At 34.0% G+C, this 21,523-nt stretch overlaps 2 protein-coding genes across 2 annotated transcripts in view; both read right to left on the bottom strand.

Moving 5' to 3' along the window:
• The window catches only part of LOC106715316, a 28,699-nt gene extending 20,067 nt beyond the window's left edge, over positions 1-8,632 (bottom strand). Inside the window, exons 1-3 of the mRNA XM_045683800.1 lie at positions 8,516-8,632; positions 635-805; positions 233-377 (exon numbers count right to left, since the gene is read on the bottom strand). Coding sequence (XP_045539756.1) covers positions 233-377; positions 635-805; positions 8,516-8,618 — 419 coding nt within the window. The 5' untranslated portion in view covers positions 8,619-8,632. The remainder of the gene's footprint in view (positions 1-232; positions 378-634; positions 806-8,515) is intronic.
• A 4,189-nt stretch (positions 8,633-12,821) lies between these two features.
• Positions 12,822-14,631, bottom strand: LOC106715331 (tubulin beta chain). The gene is made up of 2 exons (XM_014508610.2): positions 14,506-14,631; positions 12,822-14,138 (listed from the first exon to the last, which is right to left on the bottom strand). The coding sequence occupies exons 1-2, from the start codon at positions 14,560-14,562 to the stop codon at positions 12,852-12,854; spliced, it is 1,344 nt and encodes a 447-aa protein (XP_014364096.1). The 5' UTR covers positions 14,563-14,631; the 3' UTR covers positions 12,822-12,851.
• Positions 14,632-21,523: the final 6,892 nt, after the last annotated feature.

Here is a 21,523-nt window from a genome sequence, read left to right as displayed (position 1 = left end):
CATTCGGTAGGTTAAAATAAACTTGTGTAGACACGATCGATACGCTTCTATGAATTTAAATTCTAGTTTTAAAATAGTTTTTACAATCATAGTACTGACAATAGATGTTTGGAACAAAACAGATAATATATTTCCATTCAGCAACCAATTGCAAAATTACGAACACAATTTTTTTTAAGGGCCAGACGTGGTAAGAAACCTCATTTCTTTTGAGCTAAATAAAGAAACTAACCTGTCTTCCATGCGACATTCTCCCTCCCGGGCTTTGCAGGCGTTCTTGAACCTTTCAAAGAGGATAGAGCAGGGTTTCTCGCTGTGGCAGACGCTCAGGGCATAGGTGCAGGTCGGTAGAGTCTCAACGGGGTAAGGGTCTTTTTCTGCAAATCAATTATTCCATGTAAGAGTGAATAATTACGTACCACTGCTAGTTGCGCTAGCTAAAAAAAACTCATCCCAATCAATCGACGCATATACGCAATACTCTATGAAAACTGTTGAGATCCACTAACATCTTTGTCTGTTTGAAACTTTTATATTGCATTACTACTAAGTCAATCAAAAGAAGATAAACTAGGTAAGGGCTTGTCATATAAGTAGTGGTAACTGTCGATTACTAAATTAAAGTAATACGTACCCTTCTTCAAGACGAAGACGCAAGGATGGTCGAACAAGAAGTCGCGGAAGGAGTTACACTCAGGATCGACGTTCGGCTCTCGACAGAGACAAGTCGGTTTGAAGAACGGAAACGCTTGCAATGTCCTCAGGGCAGCCTGGCACTTCGTCACAGTTACAGTAGAGCAAGCCACTGTAACAAAACAAAAGATAATTATAACCATGATACATTTTCATTTACCATCGTTCGCTCAGTCTCCTTTTTGTAGTTTTAACCTGTTAATTTACTATTATTTATAACTATTCTAAATAAGTTCGAAGCTATACTGTATGGTTAACTATAACAGACGAAAGGTGGAGCGAACCCACGACCATCTGATCAGATGTCGACGTTAACTTTTACTCTATAGGGGCTTGGTTTATAAATTCGTTGGAAAAGGTTTGAACCTTTAGACTAAGAGAATAAATAAATTAATCAATATTATGTATTTATTTACTTGAAGTTTTATTTAACTAGGATAAAATACTTGTAAACATTTCTAATAAGGATTATGGTACTCTACGTTAAGAGTTACTCTATGAATAAGTAGAAAAAGTGCTCGTAATGGATCAAGGTAAATTTAATCCGAAATCACGAAAACTATTCTTACGTCGCAGGTCATAAAATCTAATATCGAAGGAAGCAATATAACTTTTTGCGAAGGGTTGATTAAGAAGGTAACTACGGCTAAAGCCGATATCATTTTTTCTCATCCCCTAACTCGCGTAATTACGAAGAACTACTTTGATTGGTAGGTAACTACGACCGATACTATGTAATTAAGCTGTAGTTGGAAGGAACTACTGATTTGATATACTATGAAATATATCAATTATGAAAATATTCATACGAGGTCTACCTTAAAGGAAAAGTTTTTAAAGTTTTAAAAATTCTCACGTTTATTAGGTTAATTAAATTCGAAAGTTTATGTTTTTAAAAATTAATCAAAGGCTAAAACGTGAATGTGATAAAGTTTTTTATTGTACGAATTAATGTTTTATTGTTTGTTAGGTTCAGTTAATGACGTAGCGTAGTAATATATTTTTAATTAGAAGAATTTTGTTTGTTATTGAGCTAATATTAATTTAAAACGTAATTATAATGGAAAATTATTGTTGGAATAATCTGATTCAAAATATGGAGCTATGCAAATTAAAATGAATACACGTATTAAACACATGCATTATAAATATTTTTAATTGTCATTCTACAATTTCAGATTCTGATGTTGATTGTACGTCAAGTAACATGTTTGTGATGCCGACTGTACCTGACGTGTTATAATAATGCTCGCAAGTAGACAGTTATGACACTCCAAGCGTGTGATACTTAAGGTCTACGCCTGTACTTCAAGGGACTGCGCATGTACGTAGTAAGTGCTACGCATCTACTATCTACGTACGGCTGTAACTACGACCTACACACGATATTAGTTGGAGGAGTTCGTAGCGTTCCTACTTATTTGTAATAGTAACCGATGCAACATCATTGTGATTAATTTTAGCTAAAAGGAAAGAACTTTTTGATTTTAACTCCAATAACTTAGTAAAATAGATACGTACTTAGCTGTTTGTTGAATGCGATCATTGAATATTTGAAGTAATTTTAATGATATTTGAAGTCATTGCGTTAGATTAAAATGGATTTGGCTTAACTTAATAGGTTTTTATTGTGTAAAACTCTTGCACATTGTAATTAAGAAGTATATTTTGACATTTTTAAATAAAAAAGAATAAAGGAAATAAGTTATGTACAGGTATAAAGGATTCAAAAGGCATATACAGAGAGAAATATTAACCGAGACTACAGCAGCGCCAGTACGCCCGCTTACCTATTATGTCAGTTCATGACAAGGGTTTGCCTGCCTCCTTATGGATTACTAATGCTTAAAAATTCTCTCCCTAATTTGGCGCGCGTTCCTTTGTGCGGTAGTGAAATAATGAAAGTCATTAGTCATTCGTCATCGTGCCTTGCAGAATTTCACTCTTTACATACATAGCATCTGCCGTTACCCGCTTATTACGGATTTTGAGGATTTTTATTTTTTCATTTTAATTGCACGCTAATTTTATGTTTGTTACTCCGCAGAAGAATGTTGTGAAGTATAACAACTCTTTGAACGTATTATTTGAATACAACGTGATTAACTTTTGGGAGAAAAATGAGATGCAATTTTTAGCAATGTAATAAAAATACAGTATGTTTGTACAATTTTGCCGCCTTTATGCTTAAAGTAACATAAAGGACAATAAAATGTTTGTGACAGTCTGTGAGAATTGGCGTTTGTTGGGTGCGATACAAATTAGTCAGTGCGGTGAAACTAAATTAAACTTGGTCTGTTGCGGTTTTACTGAAAATCAAATTCATCTGCTCTAGAGCACCAATACACGAATGTGCATGGAAGACAATAAACAATACACAGTCAGTTAAATATTAAACCTAGCGATATTTCGATTTCGTTACATGAGAGAAAGTAAATCATAAAGTTTAATGATTTAAAAGAGAATGATATACGTTTTGAACATTTAATAAACGAGATTATTTGCCAAACGATTTTTATTTACGCTTCTCAAACAGTTCCATTCTATAGGACGCGGTATGAAATAGTATGTAACTGAGACATGTATTTCTCTATCACATATGAAACAGTATTTACTTTTAAATCAACAATATAGTGTATATTCTTTCCATATCCATCGTCTCGACAGTGATAAGTCGTTTCGATGCTCATACCATAATTAAGATGGATGTTAGAAGTCAGATGGCTTTGTTTCGTAAAGAAAAAAGGATCCTGGTAAGCGTAAAAGCCAAAACAAGGTTATTGAATTAGTTGCGAGGGAATCATCATGCTTTAATGTGACAGTTGCTAAAAGAGTTAAATGTTAGAACGAATATTAACTTGAATATAGATTTTTTTTTTTGTTTATTTCTTAAAATGGACATTTTGCACACTTAAATCCATAGTCGAATTTAATGAAATGGAGAAATTATGTTTCACTGCCTGAAAATGTCATTTATTGTCTACGGATTTATTTTAGAAAGTTTTAGTGTTTAAATTGATTATATAAGCATGCTTTTAATAAGCCTGTGATTACAGCGTTATAAAGGTAAAATTGTTAAGATAGTGTTCGTAAGAAACGGGATTCTTACCACGATTAGGCTGTTTGAGCACCCGATATTTCGGCACAGTTGCATGCGCCATGATCACGGGTTGACTGGTGTTGTGCGGTAGTGTGAAAAATGTTAAAGATAGTCGTATCGGTCTACCTTCTTCCTGATTCGGCGACCACTACTACTGTCCGCGTTCTCACTGAGCAGTGAAAGTAGTGGAAGTAATATTGTTGAGATAGATTTATTATATTTTCTCATTTCCATTGAATTCCACTACACGTTACCTTTTTTAATATTAGACAACGTTGTGAAGCAAACCCTAATAGGTTGGCTTTTTGTTACTATTTCTTTTAGTAACCAAAGATGTTTTGTTTAGAAGATTCAATGTAGTATGTGGCTTTATTGGCTCTTGATGGTTTTTTCACATTGCAAGTCATTATATCAAAATGTTTTTTATAAGGTAGCAAACGTACAAGTGGCAATCTGAATTCGCCGAAATAGCGAAGCGACCACTGCCATAGACTCCGCAATTGCAGATGGGTCCCTATGGCAAATCCACTTCCAGGAAAAGGATGGAAAGGTCCTTTTCCTTATAAGAAAAGGGTAGGAAGGGAAGGTGTATAAACTATATTATATCTAAGATGATGAAGAAATAAAATAATTGATCAAAGGATTTTTAAGCGACAAAGATGAGGTCTACAGTAACAGTAATGGGTAAATCTGAACTGAATCTCTCCGCTGAAGTATGCGCTGTGAGGGTACTTGAACTTTCCCGGAGTCCTCTCAGATCTTATTTAGAAATAAAATTGCGACAGAGCGTGACTGACAAATATCATTTTTGTCAATATTGAGGTTATTTTTTTTTAAATAAAAGCTAAATTTTATGTTGTACGATTGAATTTATTGAATATGTTTTATGTAATACATAGGATACTAACATGATAATATTATATTGGAATGAAATATGAAAAATCCTTTACCTTTTGTACATTTAAGTAATGTGGCAAAATCTGATTAAATTGTAAAGCTAATTTAAATGTTACATTTCCTACCTAGACCCGGAATCTTTTCACCAATCAATGGCAAATCATATAATAAAACCTCACTTATTTTATTCGAAATTGAAGCGTACTTGATTTGAGAGCGTTGCTTGGGACACTTGAAATTATCCTCAGGGCTTTGAAATTTTATTTGGGGTCATGATACGCCTCTTTATTATTAACATTTCAAGCCTGGCCTAGAATTAGGATTGTAATCAATACAATACAAAAATATATACTTTTGTCTGTTCGTTTCTATTACTTTCTGTAGTCTAACATGCGTCCGATTTGTGTGAGGTGTCATAATAAAGTGAGTGATGATGTAATCAAACATATCAAACCCGGTTAGAGGCGCTGCTATCGCGGTTAGTTCTGCCAAGAAGTATGTAAAACATATTTAGGCACAGAAAATACCATTAAAGAAAAAAAAGACAGCTACAGTACCACAAGCATCTTGTCACTTTTTTGACATCAAAAGAGTGGCGTTATCGAGCAGCTATAATTTAGTTTGACTTATGTCCACCCGATATAGTCATGTCGGTCTGTATAGTCTCACAAGGATCTTATGGAAGTTTTTTGACAATTACAGGGGACGCCTAAAAGTTTAGAGGGTTGCCAGTGGGCAAAAATTTTCTAATACCTTCTGAAAGTCGTCATGTTGCAACTCCAAGCAATTGAATTGCAACTATGACTTGAGTTCTCGTAGTTCTCGTACTTACTATTTAAATGAATACATCCAAACACGTTAGCAAATTAACCTACATGTCATAGCATTATGCGTGGTATTTTTAAGGAATTACGAAATTATGAAAATGGCAACATTAAACCGTGTAGCTGAAGCACGCTTATTGGTCAGAATATGACGCTGTCAAGGTGACATTGTTACTTCAGATATGTTTTTCGACTGCCCTAAATCCTTGTGGACCTCCACTGCATTTACAATTGTATTAATATTGCTATCCCTTATATTCTCGTTGACAAAACAGCTGTATTGTAAAATAATCCAAGGCACTGTAAAGATGTATCTCTTAGTTACTTAAATTCCTTTTTATGCATCCGGTATACCAGATTCATTAAAATTAGTTAGCTACATTTGTAAATATGTACGCAACGTCAACTGTGAAAGGTTTAAAAGGGATATTCTATGTCCGGACATAATAATAATACAGGAAAGTCCATTACCTTTTTAGTCTTGAAGCAGACACTTAATTATAAAATGTATCTTTCGTGAAAGGTGAATGCTACATTAAATATACAATGATCAAAGATAACTTTAATGGTGGAGCAACACCGTAAAGCGAGTATTATGTAATTACTTTCCGCTTTCACGCTCTGTTGCGTTTTAAACTTATTTAATAACATTAATGAAGTTGCAAACTTCCATTTTGTTTGTGAAAGCTGTTTGTATTTGGGCATTGGCGTTGGAATGTTGGCCGTGCAACTAGCTGTTTACATTTACATGCCAGTTCGTGTATTCGCCAGTTCCTGTTTGTTGTTTTGACAGTGAATTTTAACTTAGTTTCGTTAAACCTTGGAGTTACACTGACGGAACTCCTATACTAAGAGACTACGACATAATATTGTTATCTCTGTTTAAAAACGTATGAGAGAGACGATAATATTTTTTGTACAGGTATTGGTAATTTAAGATAATACTGCTAAGGGATGCATAATCTTTCAACCAACGCTTGGGATGAAATTGCTCTTAACACTAGACTCAGTAGTCTGCCTTATATTAGAGTTGCAAAAGAGTTATTAATTTATTATCACTGCTTTAGATTTGGTTTGATTCAAAACCACTCACATATTACACAAAGAAATTTATGAATACGCCCCCAGACTAAATTGACACGCTTTATAATAGAAGTGCATTGCCAAAGGGTGCTCTCTACTCAAGGAGTCTGGGATACAAACATGTGAAATATTCAAATTTGAGAGATACTGTCTGGTTAGGGATATGCATGGGTTATACGAAGGCTAATATTACATGGAATAAATTGGTTTGTACTATAGTAAAGAGCCTACCTAACCTTTAAACATACTCGTATATATCGATTTTGTAGTAATTGGGAAGTGTAAAACCTTACTAGGTTGAAGAATAATAGCAATGAGTGGTAGATAGATGTAAAAATGAATTGTGAAAATTGTTTTTGCTTGACATAAATCGGTTAATTTGCCCGCATCAGAAAACGTTAAATCGATAGCTGATTCGGATCCCCATTGCTATGACCTCCTTGAGGGCATTGTGAGGTCGATGCTGTCGCTTGCCCATTGTTGCCCGCCTTTTGTTCACGCTCAAGTTCGATTATTAATATTATGATATATCGTCCACCTCAAAACTAGGTTAAAAGTTTTTTTATGACTACAATTTTTTATTTCATGTCGATCAAAATATTCAATAACTAAGTACATTAAAAAATGGCAAGCTAAACTATTGTATTATATTAGTAAAACAAAGTTATTTTCTGAGGAATATATTCCCTAAATGACTAAGTCAGGAAGATAAGGAATAAAACATGTTGATTTCAAGACATGAAATAACTAGATCGTGTGATAAATGCTCCGTACCTGACAGACAACAGACAACTCCTTTATGTAGACGTCACGTGGCTACAATATAATTGATGGATTCGAGAATGTCCCTTTTTTATTGTGTCCGAATTAAGTATGATCCTTTTACTTAAATGTAATTAAGACGCCGATCTTAGTTTTTTTTAAATTATGGAAGCAACGAATTTCCCTGTCGAAGCTAAAATCAACGCAAGTCTATGGTCCTTTCTTTCCTTTAAAACCTGAAAGAGAATTCAAATATAACATAACACTAAAGGTTTTTGTATTCAAGGACGCTGTGGTCTGAGCCTCGTGTATTTTCTCATGCATAATAGTTTACCTTCAACAAAAGAAAATCGCTTTCCCCTGACGTACCTTAACAAACACGATTGTTAGAAATAAGGGGCAGAGTTTTCGAGTTATCCACAATAGAGTTGTACCTTTTTTTTAATTAAAATTCGCCAGCAAACAAATGGAACTCCTTAAGTGGACCAGACCGTCTCCATCGAGACGAAACCTCCCCTTAATAAGTTTTTAAAGTACTTTCTTTATAGAAATTTCTATGAAATACGTCATTACTTGTTTGTGAAGTAGCAATTATTTTTAACTAGTCCGTTATCGGTTTGACAAACAAAATTGTACTGTTCTGACGTCATAGCTAAAGTTATTGACATCGCTATAAAGCCTTGACTATTAAATTAACTACCATATTCAAGAAGTGACAGTTCCAAATATGTTTTCAAGCGGTATAAATTATACGAAGCGTTATTTCGAAGAGCAAAACTTATGATATGAAAAAAAAATGTCAAATATATGTACATTATCCTGCTTCCTAATACGCACTGGGATCTAAGCTTATTAGAGCGTAAATGTATAGGCAGGTGAGTTTGTCATGATGTTTATGTTCTCAGAACATAAGAAAATAAGTTCATCGAACATTAATCATATCTTATGTCCAATAACAACTTAATTATACTAGGTCTAGTTTTAAAATACTGCATCTTTGTAGTATGTCAGTTGGGTTTTTTTTATATTCCTATTACCCACTAGAGAGTAAGGTTAATTGAATCTATCTTAATCAATACAATAAATAAGCTATAATAACAATAGAACTAGTATAAAGTTTTAAGATTTGTGCGTATAATTGATTCAATGGACTTACCAAGTTCGGAGCCACAGACGCGGGGAATGATTTCGAGGATGGCGGAGCAGGAGGCGTCCTCGAAGCACAGCTGGCGAGCCAGCAGGCAGTTGAGGATCGCCATCGTGCCTTTTATACCCGGCCCTGGAACAAATACAATGCAATTGATTAAAGGTAGGTAACGCATCTGCATTTGCCGATGTCAATGGGCAACGGTCGCCTCGTTATTTCGGCGAATAAAGGTGGCAGTTTGCTCGTTTGCCACCTTTTGATATAATAAAAATAATAATAAATATATTAACATGTTTGAATAGTGTATCCAAAAAAATCCGTTTAGTATTTAAGGGCGCAAACCTATAATTATTAAACTTTCGGAAGTAAACGCAACCATTGTTATCTAAGTTTTCGTGGTTTTTCATTTGTTTAAACTGAAATATCATAATGTATACAGATTCAGACCAATCTCAAATAACCGAAATCATTGTAAAATCTTTTCCTGTTTCTTTTTGGTACAAAATTTAAACTTAACTTTATCATATAATAAATGTTATAAAACACGTATAAAAAGAAACTGAACAAAAAAATAATAGAATGCATTGAATTGTAATCCAGAGATTTACAAGCGTTCTCTATTCGATAGCGCCTTATTTTCGATCCAATTATTCGAATAATCGAACCCTCGATTATTATTCCGATTCGGCCGCCCCTACTCGATGGCCTATTCCCGACCCAGGCGTAACGTGATTACGTTACGTTTCCTTTGAAACGTGTTTGTAATCAGCAATGTCCATTAAATAGTTTTCGTGTAGATTACTTGTGATGTAAACCGTTTAATATACTCGTAGATACTTTATTGTAAGACAAATCACATGTAGGAACATGTAGTTTGACATTATTTTTTCATTGTTAGTTAATTACTAAGCAAAATTCTGTTTTTTTTTTTACTGCAAAAAGAAATTTTTGACATCTCTTTCAATGTAATCTTCAGTATATAATGTAGATAATTAAGTTTGTCTTATTGGTGATATTTTTCATCTGAATCCGGCTAGTTTTTAGAACACAAACCTTTTCTAGAATCGTAAGAATGCCTTAAGGAAATTTCCTGATAATCCGTCTAGTGGTTTGAGAAGAAAAAGAGTACGAACATCCGAATCTGTACGTTGTCTGATTCATGTGATTGTCATTTTTTTATTTAAAATAATATAAACTAGGTGAAGGTGAAAGGGAAACACAATTTTAATTATTTCATTTTAATTAATGGGCGGTCTTATTATGATGATTTCGAAACTGGGACACTGATATTGTATTGAACCGATAATAATATCGGTTTATTTGTTTTTTGCGAAACGCTTCATAAGTTACTGTGAGTTTTCAACGCAGAAACGCACATACAAAAACATATTGTTATCTAAGTTTTTTCAAAGGGCATGCATGATTGGGATGGATTTACATATTTCTTTTAATTCTTTATTTTCACCGACCTTCACCATTCGCATCTCAAGAAGAAGACACGTGTATTAATGGAGGATTCTACGATTCTGTATCGTAATATTTTAAAGTTTTTTTTTTAATTTAGAAGTAAACGCATAATGAATACCTGGAAACATATGCTAAGTAAATGCAATGTGGTAAAATGTTACAATATTAATTTTAATATCAATAACCACTAATCTGTTGTTTACACGCAAATTGTAGTTGTGTTTATTGTTTGAATCGTTCAGTTATTATCACAGATTGTATAATTATAAATGTTTATACGTTGCGGTCACAAACGATAGAGTTTAGCTCTTGTGCAAACAATTAATAAATTATTAGTACCATTCGTCCCAAAAAAACAAAATCTTATTTTTATTTTTGCTTGGTGTATCATTAAACTATGGGAAAAAGCGAGAGGAATAATAATAATAATATCCGGTATTAAATACATCGAATTCCGAATGTTTTAGTTTTATTAACAAGTTATTTGTTTAATTCTATCAAAGAATATCGAATTTAAATTGTTAACAATTACGATTAACCTCTAGACCTTAAGGTTTAGTTCTATAAAGTGATTCATTATGGAATTTCAACGGTAAGCCGATTTAATTGGAAATAACGTTTTCAAAAATAGAGTGGCGTGGATTTTGAGCTTTGCGGCAAGAAAATTAGAAAGTTGCTTTATGCTTCACGCTTTTATTACATCGCGGGTACTAACTCAATTTCGCGCAGCGCCTAATTTGAGTTACGAATTAATAACGTTACATAGTTACGTTTCCTTTATAACTCGATCTTAATTATAGGGTGTGAATTCAACGCTGTTTAAATGCAACGAGCATTATTGAACGTGTACCTATAATAAATAGTAAATGTTATAATACATTTAAAACGAGAACTTCTTTACTATATTGTAAGTTCCTTACTCATTTACACGGTAGAAGGCGATATGGATCAATCGACTTATAATCCCAACAGACTACCCTACAACTACACGTAGGCTATCAAATGTTGTGTTCGTTGTCTTCATTAAGATTTTCAGTTTGTTAATTTAATAGGAATATATTTGTACAATATAAACAGAGTCATGGACGTCATTTAAGGGCTAATTAATTTGAATTCGTAACGTGTGAGAGGGATAGCATGGATACTATATAATCTATCTATATCTATATATATAAAAGAAAGTTGTGTTAGTTACACCATTTATAACTCAAGAATGGCTGAATCGATTTGACTAAAAATTGGTGGGCAGGTAGCTTAGAACCAGGAAACGGACATAGGATAATTTCTATTTTTTTTACTCCGCGCGGACAGAGTCGCGGGTAAAAGCTAGTTTGCTATAAAATGTCGCAATTCGTCTATTTATATTTTCAATTATCAAACAGGTAATCTATCTGTCACAAACTATGTTTACATCCCTAATACAAACATCCACAACTCGCTGACGCGGCCTTAATGAGGGCTGCACTTGCTAACTTCGTTCTAGTATTTACATTTTAACATACGTATATATCTAACATAATTTAGGAAACAGATTTACTTTACCACGTTTCTAAATAAAGCCGCGAATACACATGGCTATAGCTTGCACACTTGCATGCAAGCTACTTGCACGTGTCAGCTACTGGTATGTGTTAACGCAACTGTCATGGTTGTCGCTGGCATGCAAGTAGGAACGATACTCGATTTAGTGAGTTACGGGCGTGCAAGTGGAGGTAGGAGACGAGGTAGGCTACGAAAATGAACTTCTAATCTTTTCATATGTATGTATACGTCTTGGAAGTAACAGGTATGCAAGTAACTTGCAGATGTATACGCAATACACCAGTGACATGCACGTGCCAGTAAACAAGCTTGACAGGCACGTGCCAGTAACAAGCATGCCAGATACTGCTCCATTTTACAGGCATGTGTATTCGCGCCCTTAAGTTATAGATACATTTGTTGTTAATTTCTCGTAAGATAGTTCAGATTGTTGAAATACTCAAGAAGGGCGGTATTAAGAGCACTTGCATAACGTGAATGTATGCGTATAGTTATGAATGTGGAAGTGGCGAGAAAGGGGTTTGTGGCACTATCACCGTGCCTGATAAAGGTCTATGGTCTTTTGCAACCCAGAGGGGGTTGCGGTCCTGAGTTGTTCTTGTTTGTAATTTAGATAGCCTTACATCATACTGCGCTTATAAATGCGTTTTGATCTTATACGGTATTTGCCGTTTCAATAATTATTAAAAAAATCCCATCTACCATTTCGATCCATTAGCGATCTCGCAGTATCCCGTCTCCCTCCAAAAGCTTTCCTTTACAAACGAAGGCGCCCTGCGTTCACGTAATGAATACGAAACGATCCTTTCTCTATTTGTACCAATTTAAATTTATTGAACTTCTTCGTTTCTGTTGTAAAGTATAGCTACATTTTTTTAACTTCCTTAAAAGTAATGAATGAAAAAAAAAAACTAATGTGAAAGCCAGACCAGGAGAATTCTCGTATTCACACATAAAACCCTCGTCTATAAAATTCTATATTTGCTGTCTCTTTCTAGTGAACTTACCAGCTTGTAAGCGGTTTTATTTCGGCGTCACTGTCCTTTCCTCTTTGGACGGCAATTGAATAATTAACAAGAACACCTTTCCTCTTTGATACTTGTGTTGAGTATGAATAAAATTTACGTACGATGTCCTATACAGTAAGGTAAAATAGAGGACAGATTAATTCTCTTATCCGAAAATGTTGAAAATTTAATGTAATGAATTGTGCAAAAACGAGCATAAAATATTTCAATTGACATAAGTCAGGAGGTTAGAAACAAAAAAAATTCGTTATAAAAATATAAAATATATTAAAGCACGTTAAAAATAAAAATAATAAAAATATTCCTGTCTAATCTCCTTCGTCACCGCCCTCCTCTTCCTCATCAAATTCACCCTCTTCTTCAGCGGTAGCGTCCTGGTACTGTTGGTATTCAGACACCAAGTCATTCATATTACTTTCGGCTTCAGTAAACTCCATTTCGTCCATACCTTCGCCGGTATACCAATGCAAAAATGCCTTGCGTCTGAACATCGCTGTAAACTGCTCCGATATACGTTTAAATAGTTCCTGAATAGCTGTGGAGTTGCCTATAAACGTCGCAGACATCTTCAAGCCCCTCGGCGGTATGTCGCATACGGCCGTCTTCACGTTATTCGGAATCCATTCAACGAAATAAGAGGAATTCTTATTCTGTATATTCATCATTTGCTCGTCGACTTCCTTCATGGACATGCGGCCTCTGAACACCGCCGCTACCGTTAAATATCTACCATGGCGAGGGTCGCATGCTGCCATCATATTTTTAGCATCGAACATTTGCTGAGTCAACTCTGGCACAGTCAGAGCTCTATATTGCTGACTGCCTCTAGACGTCAATGGAGCAAACCCTGGTATGAAAAAGTGGAGACGAGGAAATGGAACCATGTTCACGGCCAGTTTCCTCAAGTCTGCGTTCAGCTGACCGGGAAACCTGAGGCATGTGGTCACACCAGACATTGTAGCAGATACCAAATGGTTCAGATCCCCGTAGGTCGGTGTGGTAAGCTTAAGAGTACGGAAACAGATGTCATACAAAGCTTCGTTATCGATGCAATACGACTCATCAGTATTTTCAACCAGTTGGTGTACGGAAAGTGTGGCGTTATAGGGTTCGACTACCGTATCTGATACTTTTGGCGAGGGTACGACACTAAATGTATTCATAATACGATCGGGGTACTCTTCCCTAATTTTAGATATTAGTAGCGTACCAAGCCCGGCCCCAGTTCCTCCGCCTAGTGAATGCGTCAACTGAAATCCTTGAAGACAATCACAACCCTCAGCTTCTTTCCTGACGACATCTAGGACCGAGTCTACTAATTCTGCGCCTTCCGTGTAGTGTCCCTTAGCCCAATTATTACCTGCACCAGACTGGCCAAATACGAAATTGTCGGGTCGGAAAATTTGTCCAAAGGGCCCGGATCGCACCGAATCCATAGTTCCGGGTTCCAAATCGACCAATATGGCTCGCGGCACATATTTGCCGCCGGTTGCTTCATTGTAGTAAACGTTGATGCGCTCCAATTGAAGGTCGGAGTCGCCGTGGTACGTGCCAGTTGGATCGATGCCATGCTCGTCCGATATAACCTCCCAGAACTGCAAATTTACGATTTATGTTACGACGTAGTAAGTCAGCTTTATTTGGAGTGTAACGATACGGGATGTAGTTTAAGCTATTACTGTTAGATTGCCAATTTTTATTGCTTCTATTAAGCTTATAGCAATAAATGCCATTTATTTTTAAGCTGTATTAGTAAAATGACGTGTTATTTGTAATCTTTTATAATACTCGCATATTGTTTTTAAAACGACATTCAGTCCTATTTGCTATAATTTTTTTTAATTTACATTTTATACAATGTTTATAGTTTTACGATCGAATTTTTGAATATGGGCTAAGCCATGGACTTCTATTTTTATATACATACTAAGGACAATGATAGGAAAAAAATGTTCTAATTACCTTTGCGCCGATCTGGTTGCCGCATTGCCCTGCTTGTATGTGAACTATTTCCCTCATTGTCTAAGCTTACACTTAATGTTTCCTTTATATTCTAACAGACTGTAACAATCCCGCGACCTACACCTACTAAAAAGTTTAATCAAACAAATGCATTTTTCCCGTCATCGAATGCTGTTCGAACATTTTCTGAATTTTAAAATATTTAAAAATAAGAGTTTTGGAAAAGGTTTTATTATTACAATGTCTGTGAAGGTTTTAACTAGTTTTTAGTTATGAAAATAAAATATCACCACTATTTATTTATTTTACTAAAGCTTATCGAGATAAAAAGTTTCTCAAAAATATAGTTTTAAAATTTGTCTATACATCTATACATGTTGATAAAATTGGAGTGTCTGTTTGTTTATCAAAAAAAATGTGCAGACTATTTATTTGCGTAGCAGCTAATGAAAACCCAATTTTAAAAAATTTTGTCTGTACGTTTGTCCGCAAGGCAGAGTTTGTTCCGGGTAATCTACGGAACCGCCGCATAGATTTTGACAGGACTTTGATGGGAATACATTTACATTTTTTTTAAATTCAGCGTCGACGTTGTCGCGGGCTACCGCTAGTATTGAATATAACCTCTCGTCAAACTCATATACAGTAATTAAATGGAAACATAAATTTAATTCGACTGAAATTTTTCATATTGATATATTCGCAGTTTATTCAATCGCATATTTGTCGTTCATACTTAATTAAATTATATGAATGCTGAATTGATTGTGATTTTAAACTCAAACAAAATTTAACTATATTTTTTTTTGTTAAGTCCCGTGATAATTGTATGGGTAATTATTTAAAAAGAGAATAAAATTGCTTTTATTACTTTCCAGGATATTTTATCGATTTAATATGTGAACATAAAGGTGTATTCTTTCTTGATTAGTAAAATGTATTTTAGGAAGTGTTTTTATTTTAGTTCAGTCTTGATATATCTATTTTTCCAAATGATATTTTTTCTTTTCGTTGAAATATGTGGATGTTTAGTTTCTATATTAATTTTAAATACTATTTTACTATTATCAGAAGCTTTTAACTTTATATTTGAAATGTGATTTATCAATAGTTGTTATAAACACCTTTTGTGCTAGCCTGAGTGAAAATTGATGTAGCATAAATCTTAGTTATGTAGTGAATTTTGGCGTAGCTCATGATTTATGCAGGAAAATGGTTTCATTATCGTCCATACCTGAGCCTAGTTTGACTTAAGTGAATCAAAAGCCTTTAGAAGCAACCCTTCGGGAGGGGCGAGGACACTCAACGAGTAAGAGGTCAGAATTATATTTTTTTTATTTCAAACTATTCAAATTATTCAGTAAAATTATAATGAAAAAAAAACGGTGATCGTGGATAAAATTTCTGGTGAATTGATTTTTAAACATTGAAAAATATGTACAAATTGTTCAAATTTTCACTTCACAATTTGTTGACAGTTTATAAAATTATTAGACCGATTATAAAAAAAAAAAAAAACTAGCTCACCAACTGTCGGAGATATGCAAACTCTACGGGATACTGTAGTTTAGTGAGAGAATTTTATTAATATTACAAATACGAATGTTTGGATGTTTATATGGACGGATGGATGGATGGATTTTACTAGGTATTTTCATAACGGCTGCTTGAAACTCGGCACAGATACAGAAAATAGCCTAGAATAAAACAAATATAACAAATAAAAATAATTAAGTTTTTTTTAATTCCTCGCAGACGGAGTTGCGGACGACAGCTAGCAAAACTATATGACGCACAGAACATATTATTTTTACATTTATTTAGTTTTGTCAAATTTAAATAAGTATTTTAATGTGCCCAGTAGTCGCTCTACGTAATTCCTCAATTACTTGAGTGGGTAATTTTAACGGACTCAAAGCAAAGTCATCTGATGTGGAAATTGTGTGCTAATGACAGTTCCCTTTCCCGCACGTTGCTTTACAAATACTAGCATCCCTTTCACTCGGCTATCACGTGCCCTTTTGCTAGCGAGGGGTTGTATGATGAATTATTTGTGTCCCAAGAATTTCTTAGTCGTTTCAGTCGGGACTGTAATCAGTATATGTTATAGTTACTACATTTTTAAAACATCATGTTCAAACAAAGTACTAATACATACCTACTTATTTAAAATTTTACTTAAGATTTAAAAATCGATTTTCGAGATATTAATAGATAATGAAAGAATTAATTTTAAAATTTAACACATATGACCTTACAGCATAATTTTGTCGTATGTCCATAACAGATAGAAAAAGAAACATCCGAAAATACATTAAAACTTCTAGGGTCACGTTTCAATTGTTAATTGAATCTATACTAGACATTCTCATAAAGGATTTTCAACCGAAATTCTCATACATACGAAATAATCTGTTTTGTTGAGTAGGAAGTCATAAAAACAGCCTTACTGTATCTCTCAAATGCTCAATTGTTTCTATCGGTAAAAGTAATCAAAATATGTATATGTTACTAATAAATGTATATTATAAATGCGAATGTTTCGAAAGATGTATGGATTTTTGTTACAAAATACAGAAAGGTAAAATGGATTTAGATAAAGAGCAGAGATAGAATACAATCTGGAATTACTTGTTTTTTAATGCCGTACGGACGAAGTCTCGGGTAAAAGCTAGTTAATTATATTTATGCAAAATAAAACTGGGTATATTATGCTTATCCATTTAAAACTTCCATCACAAGTTGAGCTCACTTAGCTAGGAAGCGAGAAGGATAAATTGGTAGAATTTTATATTTCCCTCATTCTATAAATCGAGAATAGAAATTCTCTTTCAAGTTATAAGCGGTCGCGATTTTATAAAATCCTTGTATTGAATGTGTATATTTTAACTATTCGACATCTAAAAATAAAAAAAACTTGAGAGGTGTCAAGGGACACCCGGATGGAACGAAGTTCCTTTCTATTAATTAGTGAAGGAACCAATGTATATTCTATGAATAAAAAACTTAAGTCTTCACAAGAAGTACATTTTATTTCTATGAATTTTCGTTATATATTGTCAAGTCGTTGCCATGGTGAAGTAGCGCGCAAAAAGTGTCGTGACATCTTTCGTAAGATTTTTTTCCGTCTAGCCCCCTTTCACAACGCGCGATAAGGAACTTCGTTCCAAACGTTCCAATAACTCAAGGGCTTTATTTGCGTCGATCATTCGTTATAGTTACTTAATAAAATAGCATCCCTAAAAAAACGAGTAAGACTAAAATTAACGTCATTACTCTATAAAAATAATTATAAATCGGTAATAGTCATTTCAGCCGCTCCGTTTAATTATTTGGTGCGGTGGCGTCGCTACGTACGCCGTGTGCCAACGCAACACATTCCAGGTTCGCCAGAATCATCGAACGATATCTGATAATCTATTATTATTAATTGTTGGCATGTCCAAAATTTCAATTACTATTGTAGATTTATTGAGGTCAACTTTAATAATAATTTTATGAAGTGAACCATAAACAGCCATACTGCTATATCACATAACTTGTACCACAGTTATTCTAGTCCTGTTTCCTGGCTAGCTACCAAATCCATATTACATCCTGCTTACAATCTCTATAAATATATTCTAGATGAGCGATGTATTTTCGAATTTAATGCTTTTTGTAGTTAAAAGCTGAATAGAGTAAGAATATATTCCTTTATATTTAAACTTTATTGTATTTAAAAAGCGAAATAAGTAACAAAAACATTTGGAACTGTGAACATTTTCACTTTATCTTCTTCTTATATATATAAAAGAAAGTCGTGTTAGTTACACTATTTATAACTCAAGAACGGCTGAATCGATTTGACTGAAAATTGGTGGGCAGGTAGCTTAGAACCAGGAAAAGGACATAGGAAAATTTTTACCCCGTTTTCTATTTTTTTTATTCCGCGCGGACAGAGTCGCGGGTAAAAGCTAGTTGTTTATGTTTGTGCGTCTTTGTTGTCGTTAATAAAAAAATAGAAATGTTAACATATTTTTAAACAATTATTTCAGCAGTGATAACATACTGTAAGAAGGGATTTTGGAAGAGTGCACCGTATAGTAATTAAAAGATTCATGATATTATAACAGATTTTTTTCCAGGTGCATCGTGGTCTTTTATTAGTAGAGTAAATTCGATAGGCATTTAAAAAGAACAAACGCACCATCGCTACTCCCATGCGTACGACAAAGTTAAATAGTCTAAGCGCGGATTGAAATGAGTGTTTGATACGATTGGCTTCCAATTTCACATCTATGCATTTGAAAACAGGTATAGGTTAAGGCGAAGACGCTGATACTAAACTAATGAATACTAAAATACCTAAGGATGACCCCGAAAACAGATAAAGAGGTTCGAAAAAATTCGATGACAATGTCACTTACATAATTGGGCGAAACTTTCATCTGCATTGAAAGTTTGCTTAACGTACAAACCTACTTGGTACGCTAAAAACATTTACAATTTGAAGACACGAGTGACACGTCAAATCTTTAATATCAAAAATTTACGATTTTTCTTACTAATCGTTATTTCTTGAGACTAAAATCGTATAAAATATGTTATGACTACATAAACATACTGTTTTGTCAAAGATAATGGTTTTAGAAACCAAAAATAAAAGCTGCATCTTAATGAATGCCAATGCTCGGCTTGAATATCGATACGCTGCATTTAATTCAAATAATAAGTTTGTTTTCGTCGATGTTTTTTTAATTAGGCATTTGTTTAAGAAATAACCACAATGTTTAGTAATGTCTGTTCATAATTCAGGGCACCAAAAATTAAAATTGTTATAAGTAAACTACTATATTGTAGACAATAACAGATAGACACACAAAGGATCAATAAGTTATTTGTATCACTTAATTTGATGCTCGTTTTCAGAGCACCGAATTTGTAACTGTCGATTATAAAATCTGCTCTCGTTTAAAAAACGGTTTCCAATTTCATAAATAGACAGCTAATATAAATAATGGAAATACAATTTGTAATCCAATATATTGGCAATGCACTTTAAATAAATAAATGTTTCATTTTACCAAAATATTTTCGTCCTACGATTTTACCGATCTGTTTTCGTTTCATTGACTGGTATCTATAGAATAGTTATGGGTAAGGCCGTAGGGGAGCGTTTATGAAAAGCTCTTTGTGAGGTGCATTAGCGTGATTGATCCGATAAGGAACGAGTTCACAATCGGATTTCATCCCTGTTATGAGATTTATCTAGGTACCGAGCTGTGGCTTGTTTGTTTGATTCTGTACTTGCTGAATTTATTTAATGGTATTGTTTAGGCTTTAATGCCTAAACTTTATAAAATATTGATTGACGGCTGATTGTAATGAAAAAAATCCCCACAGATATTAAACTTCCCTCGACGCAGTACGCAGTAGACGCAGATTTAATAGTTTTTCATTAGGATTCGAAGTTTGAATAAGTGATTTTTGAGGACTATAAAGGAATACTACCGATAAGCTTTTATAAAATCCTCCATTAACATTGTTATGTGTAAGATAAGGTTTCATTAAATAACAGCTCAACATTTCCAACCATTGAATAAAGCTACTGAATTTTTATATAAAACATCTAAGGGATTAGAATATAAAAGAGATAAAATCTTTAAAGATCAAGTCAATAATGTAACTTTTTTCCGTGACCTATATACCCTTGGCATTTCGTCGAATCAGACAATTCATTGTACGCGGAGCAGTGGGCAAACATGTCCCAATCACCTAGCCGTGCTCTTCCCCTAGCAGTCGTTAAACAATGTAAATATAATATGTAAATTGATTTTGTCTAGTTAAACACTATGTTAACGTTAGTAACGTTACGCGTGAAACTCTATCGAAACGTTGTGAAGGGCAATATCTTGTACAGTTTTCTAATGTTCTTTTTTTAAAAACAATAGCTTTAGTAATATTTATTTTTACATTTCTCTTCTTTTTTTAATTAGGCTTGCAATAAGCTTGCAAAATATTATTTTAGGGAAATATGAATTGATCAATAGGTGAATGAGAAGCAAAATTTAAATATTTTAGTAAGAAAGTACTTTAAAGTTCTTTTAAACTATGCTAGTAAATGAAAAAAGTATTCGTTTCTCTTCTCAACCGTCATTACGAGACTTAAATCGTGTGTAGGGTCCTACGTAGGCCGCGAGCGCGAGTCACGGAAGCGTGCGTGACTCGACCTTTTTGTTTTTGAGGACTTACAAAGAAAAAGGATCATATTATCGTATCCACCCCGTTCTTATTAACAGTTTCTTAAAGGCTATTATCGTTCAGAACCGGCCGTAAACCGCATTGCGGCTTAACCTTATCGCGTATGACAGAAGCCCTTAATGGCTAAGTTGACGAAAAATTAACGTAGAAAAATATTGTAGTCGGCCACGATCGTAACATTACACCAATTGCTTACATATTTCTAGCAATGGTTAGCACATGAAGGGCAATTTGCATTCACGTTTTGAGGTTATTTCTCAAGGTTGTAGCAATTTGAATTGATTAATTTCTATATTAACTTCAACAACATCGACTCTTGGTATTTTATAAAAGAAAGAATAGTCGGTTGACATTCTTTTAAAGGAATTAAACACGTGTGATTACTTCATTGGTATTAATATTTTGGCCTAAAAAAGTGTATCCATAAAACTTGGTACATACAGACGTACATACATGATGCGTCTCCCTTTTATAACTGCTCCATTGAAATACTTTATTCAATTTGTATTACACGAACCAAACATGTAGTTCAATTTTAATCATCGATCCAATCAGTTTGGAGGACCATTAAAGCTTTATCTACATTAATGCCCGGGTGAGGAATTAATTACAAACATTCATTAACACCTCAACAAAGGCGAGGGCTACAAAAATGGGATGTAAATCCCACACCAAAATAAAAACAAGGCTCAATTGATCCCTTTGTTGATACGCAGTCTGGGGTAAATCGCTGGATTATTTAAGGCTTACGAATAATCAGGGTTTGAGTGTACTC

This window comes from Papilio machaon, chromosome 23 (assembly GCF_912999745.1).
Source record: "Papilio machaon chromosome 23, ilPapMach1.1, whole genome shotgun sequence".
Lineage (NCBI taxonomy): Eukaryota > Metazoa > Arthropoda > Insecta > Lepidoptera > Papilionidae > Papilio > Papilio machaon.
Note: the sequence above shows the minus strand (reverse complement) of the source record. Positions and strands in the feature narration are given on the sequence as shown.